Source organism: Nilaparvata lugens, chromosome 9 (genome assembly GCF_014356525.2).
Source record: "Nilaparvata lugens isolate BPH chromosome 9, ASM1435652v1, whole genome shotgun sequence".
Taxonomy (NCBI): Eukaryota; Metazoa; Arthropoda; class Insecta; order Hemiptera; family Delphacidae; genus Nilaparvata; species Nilaparvata lugens.
The window spans coordinates 35,129,554-35,148,177 of NC_052512.1; the positions used below are offsets into that span (position 1 = coordinate 35,129,554).

General features: G+C 35.0%; 1 protein-coding gene across 1 annotated transcript in view; it reads right to left on the bottom strand.

The window, feature by feature from the left end:
- LOC111054170 (phospholipid-transporting ATPase ID) overlaps positions 1–18,624 on the bottom strand; it is a 110,214-nt gene that overhangs the window by 9,888 nt on the left and 81,702 nt on the right. Inside the window, exons 15-20 of the mRNA XM_039435801.1 lie at positions 17,181–17,421; positions 13,257–13,384; positions 11,755–11,883; positions 8,509–8,732; positions 4,263–4,488; positions 1,939–2,042 (exon numbers count right to left, since the gene is read on the bottom strand). Of these exons, the coding sequence (XP_039291735.1) occupies positions 1,939–2,042; positions 4,263–4,488; positions 8,509–8,732; positions 11,755–11,883; positions 13,257–13,384; positions 17,181–17,421 (1,052 nt within the window). The remainder of the gene's footprint in view (positions 1–1,938; positions 2,043–4,262; positions 4,489–8,508; positions 8,733–11,754; positions 11,884–13,256; positions 13,385–17,180; positions 17,422–18,624) is intronic.

Consider the following 18,624-nt stretch of genomic DNA (forward strand, 5'->3'; position numbering starts at 1 on the left):
TTATTGGCATCCGTAAGGACTTTGAAAAGGATGTAATTATCAGCTCTGTCTAATAACACACAAGGATAGCAAACAAAATTTATCAAGATGCTGAGTTGAAAACATAAATAGATCCCACTGAAGACTAATCTATTCAATGATAAGAGAGCTTGATAGATTTTATTTATTTGTCAAGAATCAATAATTAGAATTGATTAATAATGAAGACGACTTTTTTGACGTCACAGCAAACGTTGAAAAGGATAGATTGGAAAGGATAGAGAATTGTATTCCGGAATTTGTAATGTGAACCTTTTCATCATCAAAAACGTTTTCTTCATTAATTCGTTACTCTATATGCCTACTCTATCGTATAGTATAATGGAATTGGAACGATAACTTTAAATTGATACCAAGGATGATTGAAAGTTCGATTAATTTATCTTAATGTGTGAATTTGTTTCAATGTATAATTAATTCTCTGCTTATTCTGCAGCTCTATCATTTCAACATGGAAATTTTTTCAAGTTTATCAATTTGCGTTGGATATACCTTAACTAGGAAAGCAACGATCTGCTTCTACTGATATCTGACTACTGACAGAGAAAACCCTATTCTCTCTCTAAAATCATTCTCATGTCTGAAGAAAGAGATAAAAATCAAATCCAACCAATTCTCATTCACTCTTATTTTTAGGGCTACTGATCATTAAAACACAATAAAAAAATCATCAAAAGTACGGGTATCCTCAATTCTAATGAAACACACTAGGCCTACTATAGTTTCCACTCTTCAAGAGTCATTTTCAAATTCAACTACCGGTATCTCTTATTATTTATCCTTATTTCCAAGGCTACTGATTATTGAAACACAATATGAAAATTATCAAAAGTACCCACAATTCTAAAGCACCACTTTAGTTTCAACTCTTCAAGAGTCATTTTCAAGAGACACTTGAAAGTGGCTCATGAAGTGTTGAAACTAGTGATGTTGTAATGAAATGAAGGGTACTTTTGATAATTTTTCATTGTGTTTTTTAATTCTGCTTGTGTCCATATACTTTATTATTGACTTTTTTATCCACTAGAAGTCGAAGTTTGCTTGAATGATAACTTTTGAATAGAATCGCTTTTGGAAACCGAATCCATAAATAAGTGATTTTTATTAAAATTATATTATTAAGGTGTAATTTTCACTATAGAGAAAAGATAGCATAAGGAGATATTCCATGGTAAAGGTCGTTCATGTTCCAAATTTGAAGCAGATTTTGTGTTAACTCAAGCTGATTACTGTCGACCACTGTCTATCATTTCTGTCTTGGCCTGGTGATAGTGTGAAATTGGCACAGTATGAGAGACTAATGCCCGGTTTCACCAACCTTGATCAAATATAGCCTAGTCTTGGTCAATTAGACCATAGACAAAATTTGATCACTCGTTCAAACATACAATATTGTTCCACCAGCCTCGGGATTGATCAAAACTCCGTCGGTCAAATCTGAACATGGTCAACTCTTGAAGCTAGCATGTTTGCTGGCTTGCTAATGGCTACATCTGATATTGATGAATGGAAATTACTAAGATATTGCAATGATTCAAATGCTAATGAATCAATAATTTTTATTAAACGAAAATCCCATTAAACGTAACATCCCATGATACTTTTAATCAGTTATTGAACTTCGGCAGTCAAACTTAGCCATTGGTTTAACCATGATGAACGTATCTGGTGTTGGTGGAATGAATTATTGCTGATTTGATCATCGGATAGATTTTAGCCATGTTCAAATGCCTTGACCAAGGTTGGTGAAACCGGGCATAACAGTATCAAAAATAGCCTTACCAAAAACAACTACTAGGACAATCAGCTTGAGATAGCAGAGAAATTTGTAACATAAATACCCTCCTACCAATATTGAAATACTTTCTTATGATAACTTCTCTCTATGCTTTTACTCACCTGGACAGTGACCACTATGACCAATATGGTTGCTACAGCACTGCCTAGCAGGTAAATGTCTGACAGAATGATCCCATTTGGTGCCAGGCCATCTTTGTATGTGCCTATAAAAAGGAATATTCAGCTGGTTTGTAACAAGAATGATTGAATTAAAAGGATTGAAAAATAGACCTGTGAAGGCATATTTTTTCAATTCATTCCAATTGAACTTGCCTATTAAATTATTCTACACATGGAAATTACTGAGATATTGCAATTATTCGAATGCTAATGAATTAATAACTAACTATTCATTCCCATAATTATTCATCGAATTTCCATCTAGCTGTTTACCCTGTTGTCAATATTTGCAGTAGCAGAAGTCTTCGGGGTGAATTACAGCATTCAATTTGGATTTTCGTTCAATAATAATTATTAAATTATTTTTCAGATGCAACACGCTGCTTTTAAGAAGATACAAAAAAGCATCTGTTGCTTATAGAAAGATAGCCTACATTGAAGCTACTTGTGTATTTTTTCGAATCCAACCACAATGCTTTTAATATGATACAAAACAGCATCTGCTGCTTATGAAAAGATACATTGAAGATCCTTGTGTATCTTTTCGTATGCAACACGTTGCTTTTAATATGATACAAAAGACCATCTGTTGCTTATGGATAGATACATTTACAAAACGGTTGGATGTTTTTGAACGGGTAGTATTGTAGTCTAGTGGCCCTTCGCCGATAGGCAAAGCTACAGCACCCGGACTGTGAATGCAACTGACCGTATGGTACAATGAAGTCAATCAGATAAGCTAATCTATAGTCTATACTAAGTTATAAAAAAAGAAAGTACTGGCTGATACACGTATGAGATAGGCAAATTATGTTTGACGCATCATCACGTCTGAACTACTGGACTGATTAACTTGAAATTTTGCATATAGATTCTTAATTAACCGAGGATGATCATAGGCTTATTTCCAACAGATCAAGATTCTTTTGGCCCTTGCAGAGCACATGTTACCTACCAGTTTGTGAATAAAGTTTGGCAGGAGCCAGTAAAATAAATCACATTTCAAAATAAACTCAAATACTGTAGTAGCCAAGTTTTCAGTCTGTCAAGTTCTAAAATAGACCCATGCGGAGCATAGGTTTCCTGCTAGTTGACCGAGCGAAGTGAGGTCTAAGATTCAAAGCGATGGTTTTGCATTTATCTTAATGTTTATATTTTTGTTTATATATTCATGTTCCGCATTTACAGTGAAACGCAGCAATAGATTTTCATGAAATTTGACAGGTATGTTCCTTTTTGAATTTCGCGTCGATGTATACATAAGGTTTTTTGAAATTTTGCATTTTAAGGATAATACAAAAGTAAAAGGAGTCTCCTTTGAGCGCCAATATTGAAGTAAAAATCAGACTTTAGAATTATTCATCATAAATCAGCTGTGTAGTGAACTATAATACTACCCGTTCAAAAACATCGAACATCTTGAAAATGTATCTTCCCATCAACGTTAGTAGACAGTTGTCTACTAACTTTGTCTTTCCATAAGCTGAGGCCATGATTCTAGTTAGGAGTTTGGAGTTATTGATAGAAAACATTTTTTTTCCACATTTTTCTTCTCCAATCTGATGATTAAAATCGCAACAAATACTATTGAAAAGAAATTGATTTCTAAAATCATGAAGAGTGAGAAATGATGTCTGTGGGAAATCAGCATTATGGTAATTTATTTTGTCAATTTCAACACACCGATCTCTCGTCAACACGACAACACAGATATTCTCTGATGGGTTGATTGGATTGGCGTATCGACGGCAGCCAGACCTGACAACAGCGCTCACACTCACATTCCGGGACGACACGTCACGGTACGATAGGACAGAAAGCTCTATGTTTATTTAGGATTTTTTTCCAGACATTCCAAAATGACAGAAAAGCCCTTTTTTACAGACTCCTTGAAATAGAAATTTCAAATAAATTTGTACGAATGATGAGCGCCTTGTAAAGAGAGTCTTCCTCATTAGTATGGTGTGAAAAAGGTCTAACAAGAAGTGTCAAGTTCAATAGCGGATTGAAACAGGGCTGTTTATTGTCCCCGATTTTGTTTTCAATCCTCACGCACGATATCTGTGAATGTGTAGGAGGTGGTTCAAGGGTGGGGAACTCTAGAATTAATTCGCTCCTATATGCAGACGATTTAGTGATATTCACAGATAATTTATTAATTTTCGAGAAAACATAACAACAGGTCAATGTAACAGACTGAGCGCGAGGTCAACTGTTCACAGAACTACTAGTAATGAATAAATGAATAGATGAATGCGACTGACCGTATGGTACTATGAAGACAATTAGAGACGCAAAGAAGCCGTGCAGTGCGCTTCTCAAGAACTCAGCCTTGTTGAAGAAGAGGTTGGTATGGCCCGGAGTGTAGAGCAGCGGATACATGAGAGAGCTCTCCTCGCTGACATCTTGGTCGAAGATGCCAATCGCCAGAACAGGCAGCGACGTGTAGAACAGATTGTAGATCGCTATGAAGAACGGGTCGAACACTGTCTATACAACAAACACATCATCTTGTTTACAATTTGATCACATAGCGAATTGAAGACAGTGAGAAGTATCTTACGTCACATGGACAGGAAGGGGCCTTTTTCAGGCGAGAATGATGTTTCAAGTCGAGGCGTCAGCCGAGACTAGAATTTATTTCAAGCACTGCAAAAAACATACACGTCCAAGTAACGTACACTATTCTTCTTCAACTGTTTTACATCCATGAAATCAAGCCGGTAAACAGCTGATTGTAGAACAAATAAGCATATGATTCTCATAACAGCATAATATCATAGAGAAACAATAGCATGAGTAGATATCCCATGGTATGGGGCGTTTATGTCGCAACTTTTACTGTTATCTCAAGCTGATAGTTCATGTAATTCTTTCCCGTAAAGTTGTGTGATATTGGTAGTCTCTCATATTGTGCCGTTCATACACTCACCCCAACTAAACAGAAATATTCGACAATAAACAACATTAATCAGCTTGAGATAACAGTAAAAGTTGCGACATAAACGCCCTATACCATGGGATATCTACTTACGCTATTGTTTCTCTATGATAATATACTGTAATAGAATAATATGTTTCCTTTAAAGTCGAGTATGTTTCCTAGTTTCGAATCAGGAACAGCAAAACTGGTACAAAAACCTCCTCTTAGCGCTCCAGGTGGAAGTTTTGTCAACTACAATCAAGAAATTCCTGATTTGAGACTTGTAAACTAGATTATGTTTATTGAATGCATGTAGTAATGTCAGCACAACCAGGTAATGTTCTCTGTTTCTTAATTATTCTTTTATAGATTATTATGACAAAAATAATGTAAGCTACTTGGACGTGAATGTCTCGGCTAACGCCTCGACTAGAAACATCATTCTCATCTGCAAAAGGCTCCCTCCCGTACTTGTGACTTGAGATGCTATTTTATCATGATAACTCCAATAAGAATAATTTATTGAGAAATGGAAAACTTCACTTGCTTGTGCTGAAGTTACTACATGCATTCTATAAACATAAACTAGTAATTCCGAATTAGAAAATTTGTGGAAGTTGCCAAAACTTCCACCTAGATCGCTGAAGGTTGTTTTTAGTAGCAGTTTTGCTGTTCCTATTTCGGAACTAGGAGCCATACTCGACTGTGAAGGAAACATTATGGTTTCATCACAGTAGAGAATGCTGTAATGAGAATCATATGTTTATTTGTTCTACAAACAGCTGTTTACCAGCTTGATTTCATGCATGGAAAACAGCTGAGATTGAATGACTATGACAAAGAAATTTAATAGGCCTAGTTCACGTTGTATTAAGTACGTTATGACATAAATATTATTCTCGATGCAGTTCCATATGACGAATAAGTGGAGTAAAGTAAAGTGGAGTAAAGTAGAACAGGTTTGTCACCCCAAGATCATGGACGCACTTCCACTTGGAAAACAATTTAGTTTATACCCACCTCCCATACTAAGAAACATAATAATATTTAACATGATTTGAATTATTTTGAGCTTTAAGCAAAGCAGGACAAAGAAAAAATTCAAAAAAGAATCTCAATCTGGATGATTGGCCTAATAATAAGTTATTCAGAATGAATACTGTATCTACTAGTCATAGGAAAACAATTGAAGTTTTCACTGAAATTATTTGTTGAGAAGAGAAAATCTGTGAAGGGAGAGAAACAACATTTTTGTAGAAGGTTTGGATGGATGGATGAAGAGAGAGGGTTGTTGGTTTGTATGTGGAGAAGAAGAAGAGAAGAAGAAGAAAAGAAGAAGAAGAAGAAAAGAAGAAGAAGAAGAAGAAAGAAGAAGAAGAAGAAGAAGAAGAGAAGAAGAAGAGAAGAAGAAGAAGAAGAAGAAGAAGAAGAAGAAAAAGTAGAACAAGAAGTAGAACAAGAACAATAACAAGAACATGAGCAAGAACATGAACATGAAACAGAACAAACAAAACAAGAGCAAGAACAGGAACATGAACATGAACAAGAATAAGAACATGAAGAAGAGCATGAACAAGAACATGAACTTGAAAAGAGCATGAACAAGAACAAGAACATGAACATGAGCAAGAACAAGAACAAGACCAAGGAGGAGGAGAAAGGTCTAGCCTTTTTTGTTAGAATTATTATCCATCAGGAAAATGATTAGCACATTACTTGACAAGGTAGATAGATTAAAATGATTAGCACATTACTTGACAAGGTAGATAGATAGATAGATGGGTGATTACCTGAGCACTGAATCCACAGAAAAAGGCGAACCAAAAATGGCAAATTGTGAAGGCAAAGTTCTTGTAGAAGAAGTATCTGAGGAATTTGCACATTCGGTAGTAGGACCAGCGTCCGTGCACCAGCAGAAGTCGCTCGAGGAATCTAAACTGCGCTATGCTGAAGTCGGACGCGAGCATCGCCTGATTTCCCTCCTGACCACTGATTCCAACACCAATGTGGGCCGCTGTAATCAATTCATTGTGATCACATCAACTACACCTTTTCCAATTGTATTTGAGAAAGTATCAATTGTATTTGAGAATTGTCACTTGTAATTGTGAGAATGTCAGATGTAGATGAGAATAGTCAATAATTGTATTTGGGAAGTCATCACATTCAATTAAAAATAGTTGACCGAAGCGAAGCTGACGTCTTAGTTTCGACTCGATCGGCTTTCGTCTGTTTGTTTGTACCGCAGTTACAGTCGCAGTTATTGTCCGATTTGGATGAAATTTGTTATACAAGTTCTTTGAAACAAGGTGCAGAAACGTATGTGTAACGATTTTTGATAAGACCTCTGGTTTTTTTGCAATATTTAAAAAACCGCGAACTAACCTCAATCCAGAAAGGATGTGTCTTTGAAGATACAGCAATTCATTGCCATACTTTTTCGCATGTATTGTTACGAGCACATGGTGGTCGAGTCGGTTAAACCGTGGTCTGTCACACTGTGGAACCCAGGCACAATTCTCGTTCCTGCCAGATTTTTCTTGCAGATAATACTAATATTGTTTTATCTTATTCTAATGATATACCATTATAAAATAAATTATTATGATTAGATAGAATAATTAAATTGAATCATCATTGTTGTAGAAGGTTTGGATGGATGGATGAAGAGAGAGGGTTGTTGGTTTGTATGTGGAGAAGAAGAAAAAGTAGAAGAAGAAGACGAAGAAGAAGAAGAAGAAGAAGAAGAAGAAGAAGAGAAGAAGAAGAAGAAGAAGAAAAGAAGAAGAAGAAGAGAAGAAGAAGAAGAAGAAAGAAGAAGAAGAAGAAGAAGAAGGAGGAGGAGGAGAAGAAGAAAAGAGAAGAAGAAGAAGAAGAAGAAGATGATGAAGAAGCAAGAATGTGAAGAAGAAGAAGATGAAGAAGTAAGAAAAAGAAGAAGGATAAGAAGAAGAAGGAGAGGCAGAAGAAGAAAGCGAAGAGGCAGAAAAAGAAGAAGAAGAAGGAGGAGGAGGAGGAGGAGGAGGAGGAGGAGAAGAAGAAGAAGAAGAAGAAAAGAAGAAGAAGAAGAAGAAGAAGAAGAAGAAGAAGAAGGAGGAGGAGGAGGAGGAGGAAAAGAAGAAGGAGAAAAAGAAGATGAAGAAGAAGAAGAAGAAGAAGAAGAAGAAGAAGAAGAAGAAGGAGGAGGAGGAGGAGGAGGAGGAGAAGAAGAAGAAGAAGAAGAGGCAGAAGAAGGAGAAGGAGAAGAATAAGAAGAAGAAAACTAGAACAATAACAAGAGCATGAGCAAGATCATGAACATGAAACAGAACATGAATAAAATCAAGAGCAAGAACAAGAACAAAAACAAGAACAAAAACAAGAACAAGAACAAGAACAAGAACAAGAACAAGAACATGAAATGAAAAGGAACAGGAACAAGGAGGAGGAGAAAAGTATAGCCTATATTTTTATTCAGAGATCAAGTTATTATCCCATTTCATTCAAATTATAGAATATTCAACTATTTTTCTTTTTTACTAAAATTATAAAACTATCAGTAAAATGATTAGCACATACTTGACAAGGTAGATAGATAGATAGGTTACCTGAGCACTGAATCCACAGAAAAAGGCGAACCAGAAATGGCAAATTGTGAAGGCAAAGTTCTTGTAGAAGAAGTATCTGAGGAATTTGCACATTCGGTAGTAGGACCAGCGTCCGTGCACCAGCAGAAGTCGCTCCAAAAATCTGAACTGTGCTATGCTGAAGTCGGACGCGAGCATCGCCTGATTTCCCTCCTGACCACTGATTCCAACACCAATGTGGGCCGCTGTAATCAATTCATTGTGATCACATCAACTACACCTTTTCCAATTGTATTTCAGAAAGTATCGAGTTAATTTGAGAAACTATCAATTGTATTTGAGAATTGTCACTTGTAATTGAAAGAATGTCAGATGTAGGTGAGAATAGTCTATTATTGTAATTGGGAAGTCATCACATTTAATTGAGAATAGTAAATTGTATTTGGGAAACCGTCAAATGCAAATGAGAAGATATCAATTGAAAATGAGAAAATTTTCCAATTTATTGGCATATCGTGACTCTCCTGTAGCCTACAGTATAGGTTTGATTTGAGCAGGGAAGGATACAGTACTACCATAGAGAAACAATAGCGTAAGTAGATATCCCATGGTATAGGGCGTTTATGTCGCAACTTTTACTGTTATCTCAAGCTGATAGTCCACGTAGTTCTTTCCTGTTAAGCTTTATGACGCTGGTAGTCTCTCATATTGTGCCGTACATACATTCTTACCCGGTCAAAACAGTAAAAAACGACAATAATCGACAGTAATTGGCTTGAGATAACAGTAAAAGTTGCGACATAAACGCCCTATACCATGGGATATCTACTTACGCTATTGTTTCTCTATGGTACTACGTAAACAGTATTCCAATAACTACCATAGGCTTAGCATGGGGGCAAATTAATATTTTGAATGGTGAAAGTATTTCTCCTGTACTGTTTACGAAATGAGTATCATTCCTATGTATGTATTGGCAACGCGACTTTTGTCTCCGAACATTCTGTGAAGTATTGCACTTGATGAAGATCAAATTTTCTATGTTTAATTAAGGTGCAATTGAACTTTATCATCAATCAATTGAATATCTTGATCAAGCAATTCGGCAATTCTCCAATGGATTTTGGGGATTAAAATATTTTTTTGTTCAAAAACTAAACGTTTTATTGGAATATCAAATATATTTTCATATTATTTTATATGAGTACAGCTATGAAAAATATAAGTACTGGAAATACTGGCTTTTGAAATAATTTCCCAATTACAACTGACAACTTCTCAATTTCAAATCGTATGTTCTCAAATTGAAATGATACTTTCTCAAATAAAATTAACTATTCTCAATCACAAGTGATGACTTCTCAAATACAATTGACTATTTTCATTTACATCTGACGTTTTCTCAAATACAAATGACTATCCTCAATTACAATTATTGATACTTTCTCAAATACAGTTGGAAAAGGTGTAGTAACACCCTGGGTTGGAGAATTCGCGCAAGAGCTTTTGTATTGTAATATTTGAAATCCGCAACTCAATTATTATAGAGTTGGAGAAAATCATGGAATACGCTAAATATTTATTTACAAGGATAATATTGACAGTAGGTTTTATTGAGGTTCCTATTTGAAAAAAAAAATCTGTCGCTTCCACATCTTTGTCCCTCATATGGATTCAAATAATTCATGATACATGATTTCGATGGAGAGTTTCAAGAGAAAATGAATGGCGAAAACTGCACATTGATATCTCAACCTGTATCAGTTAGTTGATGTGAAATTTTTAAATTGTGTTGTGTGAGGCTGTGTAAAGGCTAAAAATAAACTCTCTACTTCTGTTATTTTTCAAAGTTTTTCGATTTATATACTATTAAGCCAACGAAATGGAAAAGTTTTCTCAGCTAATAATAATATCTTTGTGATATAATGAATAATGTTGATTAATTCAGTGATTGGAAAAACTTTTATAAATTCCCATACTTTATGACAAGGCGACAAAGTTGTAATCACAATAAATTTTTAATAGATTCACCAATATAATTATTTTGTTTCAATTTAACTCAATAAATGTTCAAGTTGCAAACCTTTAATCATTGAGACATCGTTGGCGCCATCTCCAATAGCCAATGTAACAACTTGCCTGTGCCTTTTGATTATTTCGACAACCATGGCCTTCTGGAGCGGAGTCACTCGGCAACAGATCACTGATTTACCTGCCAAAAATGACAATCAGCTGATTTTATACCTTGATCCACGAGGAAAATTCATTATTTCAAGTCATTGGAGAAGGAGAAGACACGATGAAGAAGAAGGAGAAGAAGAAGGAGAAGAAGAAGAGTTTGTTATCTTTCATGACATCTTATATCGGGCCTTTGTCATCTATGATGACAAGACCAGGTCTGCTCCCAGGAAAAGACCGGGCCTTCGAGTTGTTTATTCACTTGACATATAATTTTTACCAGTAAGTTTGATATTGCCAATAATGCCTATACCCTATGCCGCTGTATACGAAAAAAAAACCAAAGACATAGTGAAACACTGCTTATAATTTTGATCAACCAAAACTAATATTATAACCTTAGGTAATGATATACAGAGTGAGTCATATGTATGGGAACCCTTTAATAAGTTGAATACTGTTGTAGATATAATTCTGTAACATTAAGGATAAGTTATTGGTCGAATATTTTACTTTTTTCGTACAACTGAATTTCAACCCCTCATAAGGGAGTGACTCAGGGGTTGTAGCTCAAATATTTTAAATGTAAACACTCATTGCGTGGTAAATCATTTTGAAGTTTTTTTTTAAAAAAAAAATCTGTCGCTTCCACATCTTTGTCCCTCATATGGATTCAAATAATTCATGATACATGATTTCGATGGAGAGTTTCAAGAGAAAATGAATGGCGAAAACTGCACATTGATATCTCAACCTGTATCAGTTAGTTGATGTGAAATTTTTAAATTGTGTTGTGTGAGGCTGTGTAAAGGCTAAAAATAAACTCTCTACTTCTGTTATTTTTCAAAGTTTTTCGATTTATATACTATTAAGCCAACGAAATGGAAAAGTTTTCTCAGCTAATAATAATATCTTTGTGATATAATGAATAATTTTGATTAATTCAGTGATTGGAAAAACTTTTATAAATTCCCATACTTTATGACAAGGCGACAAAGTTGTAATCACAATAAATTTTTAATAGATTTACCAATATAATTATTTTGTTTCAATTTAATTAACTCAATGAAAAATGTTCAAGTTGCAAACCTTTAATCATTGAAACATCGTTGGCGCCGTCTCCAATGGCCAATGTCACAACTTGCCTGTGCCTTTTGATTATTTCGACAACCATGGCCTTCTGGAGCGGAGTCACTCGGCAACAGATCACTGATTTACCTGCCAAAAATGACAATCAGTTGATTTTATACCTTGATCCACGAGGAAAACTCATTATTTCAAGTCTTTGAAGAAGGAGAAGACACGATGAAAAAAGAAAAGGAGAAGAATGAGAAGAAGAAGAGTTTGTTGGCTTTCATGACATCTTATATCGGGCCTTTGTCATCTATGATGACAAGACCAGGCCTGCTCCCAGGAAAAGACCGGGCCTTCGAGTTGCTTATTCACTTGACATATAATTTTTACCAGTAAGTTTGACATTGCCTATAATGCCTATACCCTATGCCGCTGTATACGAATAAAAACCAAAGACATTGTGAAACACTGCTTATAATTTTGATCAACCAAAACTAATATTATAACTTTAGGTAATGATATACAGAGTGAGTCATATGTATGGGAACCCTTTAATAAGTTGAATACTGTTGTAGATATAATTCTGTAACATTAAGGATAAGTTATTGGTCGAATATTTTACTTTTTGTCGTACAACTGAATTTCAACCCCTCATAAGGGAGTGACTTAGGGGTTGCAGCTCAAATATTTTAAATGTAAACACTCATTGCGTGGTAAATCATTTTGAAGGTTTTTTTTTCAAAAAAAAGGAATATGACATCAACAAAAATGCCATAATATGATATCAGTACCAAAAATAATGACTGAATGAAGTTTTAGCTTTTAAAGAAATTAGGGGCTTCAACTCAAACATTTTGAATGTAAACACCCATTGTGTGGTACATCATTTTAAAAGTCTTTTAAAGACAAGAAAAATGACATCAATAAAAAAGTTTTATGACACTTGTATCCAAAATGGAGGATGATTGCAGTTTCAAGTGAAAACTAAAACTTCAATGAGCCGCCATTTCGGATACAAGTATCATAGAACATTTTTATTGATGTCATCTTTCTTGTTTTGGAAAGGTCTTCAAAACTATGAATTTCGCAATGTTTGTTTACATTCAAAATATTCGAGTCACAACCCTTATTTTTTTAACTAAAATCTCAATCAGCCGCCATTTTGGATACAAATATCATGGAAGTTTTTTATTGATGTCATCATTCTTCTTCTAAAATGATGTACTACACAATAGTTGTTAACATTTGAAATATTCGAGTTACAACTTCTCAGTCAGCCCCTTATGAAGGGTTGAAATTCAGTAGTAGCCTACGTCAAAAGGTTGTGTATTGGACCAATAACTCATCCTGGAAGTTACAGTATTATATCTACAACAGTCTCCAACTTATTAAAGGGTTCCCATACACATGACTCACGCTGTATATTAGGCCGTAATATCAATATGAGAAATTATCACCAACAAATATTCTCAAATCAAAAACGTTTAAGTAAAAACTGTACTGAATTTGCGACTTACATAAAGTGCTGACTTCAACAAATAGATTTTCGAGGCGCGGAGTCAAAGCATGCACTAGTGAGTGGCCGTTTACGACCAGAGCATACTCCGTGGCAATACTCACATGCTCCTTATTGTAGTCCGATTCACTAAAAAACAACATTTACAATTAACTTTAAAAAAAATTCAATAAGGTACCTATTTGATCATTTCAGGCACTAATTCATTTCAGTGTGATTCAATAAAAACAACATGTCCAATTGAGTTTTTGAAAATAAAATTATTTCAATAAGGTACCTAGTTATTTATTTCTGACACTTATTATATACTAGTAGGCAGGCCCGGCCCCAGGGGTGGGTGGACAGATTTTGGGGTGGCAAATTTTAAGGAGCTGGAAATTTAAAAATACAAATAAACAATAAATTTATAATATCAAATGTGAATAGTAAAATTATATAAGAAGCTGATGCAGTTTTCTCTTTGAATCAAATAATTGCGAAAAGAAGGGAGTATAATCTTGAGACCCACATGGCTTTTATCGATTTCACAAAGGCTTTTGATCCAGTCAATCGCTGCATGTTATGGTCAATTCTTGAACCAGGAGGATATCCCAAACATATCATTCAATTTCTACAGAGCCTCTACATGGATACTACAATTCGTCTGCAAGTAAAGGGGGGTTTGACTGATGCCATTGGCATAAACAAAGGGGTTAGACAAGGTTGTTGTATATCGCCGACTTTATTTAATATATTTTTGTTGACGACATGTTACACACATGGAAAACTTTAGTGGACTCAGGTTTAAAGCTCTCAACCCATAGTTTTGTAAATTCAATTATGTATGCAGACGACTTAGTGATAATTCAGAGAAATGAAGATTCCTTACAAAAATCAGTTTTCATGTTGGACAGAGTTGCTGAAAATTACAATTTGAGAATATCAGTTATAAAAACCAAATCAATGGCATTCAAAGGAAAATATCCAATAATTAGAACCAAAATAGAATTGAACAAAAAATTAATAGAACAAGTGAAAAATTTCAACTATCTTGGCGATGATGTAACATATGATACAGATATTGATGTATACAATAAAATTTCAAAGTTTCAGAAAATATGTGGCACTATACATATAAACCTCAAAAATAAATCAAGACGAGAAACCAGAATAAAGTTCTATAATACCATTGCAGTTCCGACTCTCCTATATGGAAGTGAGAATTGGATTCACACACGTAGAATGAACAGTCGAATTCAAGCTGCAGAAATGAGGTTTCTAAGGAGTGTATTTGGCTGCACTGAAGTTGATAGAATCAGAAATACTGATATAAGACAGGTTTTATTGGTTGCTCCTCCACATGAAAGAATTATTCATAATAGACGCAACTGGTGCAGTCATTTGGATAGAATGCCACCTGGAAGAACTCCCATTGTAGTCCAAAACTATAGACCCACAGGAAAAAGAGAAGTAGGGAGACCAAGAAAGAGATGGGTACCGGAACAGGTTCATTAATAAACCTAATCCCTGAAGTGAAGATTATGATATAAGAAGCTTTTCTAAACTCAAGCTAATGAAGACATATCTAAGATCAACAATGTCCCAGGAACGTCTGAGTGGTCTAGCGAACATAAAATAGCTCAGTCCTTATATCTTGAAGTATTGGAGAAGGAATTTTCCTATGCAAATGTCAAACGAGTTCTACTTAATCAAACAGGTGTGTTAAACAAGCTCGTGTTGTAGCAATATTGTAGTTTTAATTAAGGTTACCGATTTCGCCTAGGGTGGCAAAGTCCCTAGGGCCGTGCCTGCTGGTAGGAAACCGATGCTCCGCAAGAGTCTAATGTAAAGAAATTGACAAACTGAAAAATTGACGTACTGTAGTGAAATTTTGAAGAATTTAAAATAGGCCTTTAACCATCCTCGGTAAATTGAGAATCTATATGAAAAGTTATTCAGTTGAGTAGTTCAGACGTGATGATGCGTCATTCGTGAATTTCCTATCCCGTACTTGTATAAGCCAGTTCTGTACTTTATTATATTACGTGATTGATATTTTTAGAATCTATGTGCAAAATTTGGAGATCTTAATCATTCCCGTTTTTTCGGTATGCAATCCACAAGTTGACATGTTTCGATGCGAACAAACAAACAAACACAACCCTACTCTCTGTTATTATATTATAGATAGACTAGCAGGTAACCCGTGCTCCGAAAGGGTCTTTTTTAAAACTTGACAAACTGAAACTTGACCGAGTGGAATCTAGAAGAGTTTGAAGTAGGTCTAGAACCATCCATCCTCGGTTGAAAAAGAATCTCAAAACAAATTTTCAAGTTAATCAGTAAAGTAGTTGAGACATGATGATGCGTCATTCGTAAATTAACCTAATAAAGTGACAGAACTCGAATCTCGTTTAGAAACCTTTTTCAACCTAATGCCAACGTGACAAAATTAGACTGGTTAATAATTTAGTTGCTAACTTTAACCATCTGTTTCGAAGAGGTAGTCTCTCTAGATTATAGTTCTTTATTAACATATTATGGTATGTATTCATGTCCCACAAATGAAATTTGAACATAAATCCTGGAAAATCTAGAGGGAAAATTAGAATTTGGGCTTCGAGGTGCACGAGATTGATATTTTTAGAATCTATGGGCAAAATTTGGAGATCTGAATCATTCCCGTTTTCCCGGTATGCAATCCACAAATTGACATGTTTTGATGTGAACAAACACAACCCTACTCTCTCTCGTTATGTAGACTAGCAGGTAACCCGTGCTTCGCAAGAGTTCATTTAAAACTTGAAAAACTGAAGATTTGATGTAATGAAATCTTGAAGAGTTTAAGATAGGCCTAACCGGCCCTAATGGTTAAAGAAAAATCTAGATTTTCCAGTTAGATTTAAAGTTGATCGAAACATGATGTACACGTTCAAAATGATCGACCACACAATCATTTTTCACATATTTGGGAATATTTGATTTACAATCCCTAAGACAATCCCTTATAAGGGGTTGAAATTCAGTTGTACATTGAAAGGTACAGTATTTTACCAATAACTTATCCTGAAAGTTACAGTATTATATTTACAACAGTCTCCAACTTATTGGAGGGTTCCCATACATATGACTCACGCTGTATATTATGTATTCATACAAAACCTGCAAGATACAGATCAAATCAAAGTTTATTCATCAAAAACAATTACAATACTATTTTGAATACTATACGATTTAATATAATTAGAGCAATGAAGCTTTATGCATTGAATAATAAATCTCTTGATAGGCATAGATAATTCAATGAATAAATATACACCCCACTATGAATTATATGTGTTGGGGTATGAGTTATTAGTTGCTTGTTGTGTGTTATAATTACTTATTTTCTTACTTGTTAGATTTATAGCTACAATAGCATCAGCGGAATGCGCATATTTGTGGCACGAAAATAAGTAACTAGCTTCTCCCCATAACCCTTACCACAATCTTAGGCCCGATTCCACAAAATCCGGTTAAATTTTAACCGTGATTAATTCCACGAGAACCAATCGGAGAAGAATTTTTTGAAAAGACAGGGTCTCTGGTTCACGTGGAATTAAACATGGTAAAAATTTAACCGGCTTTTGTGCAATCGGGCCTTAATGTTATAATGGGCCTAATCCCTGTTTGTATTTTCCAAAGACCTTAAAGAGATATAGACCCACAATGCCTATGCCTTCCCAATGATAGCTCTTACTTGAAATTGAAGGCCGCCATTGGGGTATTTTAGCACGAGATATTATATCTATATATTTGTAATATTATAGATTACAAAGGCATTGGTATGTAATAATATTATAGTTTGCCCCCTGAATGGCTGATTTCAATTCCAAGTACGACACTAGCGCTGAATGTGAGTCTATGCATCTTTAAGGTCTATGGTATTTTTAGCCGTTCGTCTCACCTGAAAGTTAGAATACTGACAGCTGGTATACTGTTTTGAACCTTGAACTGCGCCACATTGTTGCTGACTTTTGTCATGTGATAAGAAGCAGCTGTTTTCGCATTATCAGCTGTTTTCTCCATCACCTGCCTGAGCTGCGTCAGCTGTTGTGTCACCTCTTCCATCGTGTTGCCATCCACTATAAACAGCTCCATGTCGTCATTGAGCAATTGACACGAGTAGCCGATGTTCACTGCGGTCTCTGTAAACATTAATATTTGTTTTCTTTGATATCTGTAATTGATTAATACTGAGGCAGAACTGTTGAATAATTATTTATCTCTTAAGTTTGATTTAATTTTATATTGTCAATTTTTACTTTCCTTGCCCTATTGCCATAGGTAAGGAAAGTATTGCTTTCCAAAAAATATCAAGGTACCCTAATTTCAAATTTTCTATACTTTTCAAGGTTCCCTGAGTCCAAAAACATGATTTTTGGGTGTTGGTCTGTGTGTGGGTGTGTATGTCTGTGAACACGATAACTCCATTCCTAATAAACCGATCGACTTGAAATTTTAAACTTAGAGTCCTTATACCATGAGGATCCGACAATAAGAAATTCAATAAAATGGCGGAAAAAAATTCAAAATGGCGGATAATTACTGAAAAACCAGGTTTTTCTCGAAAACGGCTCTAACAATTTTCTTCAAATTTATACCATGGATAGCTATCTATAAGCCCTATCAACTGACATGAGTCTCATCCCTGGGAAAATTGCAGGAGCTCCGTAATATTCTTGAGAAAAATGACGGATAATTACTAAAAAACCATGTTTTTCACAATTTTCTCAAAAATAACTTGACCGATTTTTTCTTCAAATTCATACACTGTGTAGTTATTTATCAGCTCTATCAACTGGCTTGAGTTTCCTCTCTGGGAAACTAATGGGGGGTCCAACCCATCCTTGAGAAATGGGCTTAGTAACCTCCTCCTTGTGCATGAGGTAGGTAGGTAGCGCAGTTCATAAAAAGAACACATAGTCGAAATATTTCATCTGTTGAACAGCTGTTTTGACGACTTTAAAGAGATGACGACTAAAAATATTATCGAATTTCATAATTCACACAAAGGAAAAAGTACTCTGAAAACAATTATATATACACATATACAGAAGTCTGATCGTAGTTTCAAATATGTGCAAGGAAAGTTGTGTGAGTATAACATACCAGATTTTTTGTAAATGTTACTATAGGCAACAGCCTTGTAACAATTATCAATAAACATACGTATCTATCTATATGTCCAGCTCAACAAAACAAACGAAATTACTTCTGACTTGGAGGAATATGCGGCGCAGAGAAATGAAGGGAGATCAGCCAATTACAGTGATGAAGAGCTAGAAGCGCAGTTGCCAATTTTTCGATTAGACTAAGTCGACTGAGTGCTTCCAGTCAGGAAGAAACTT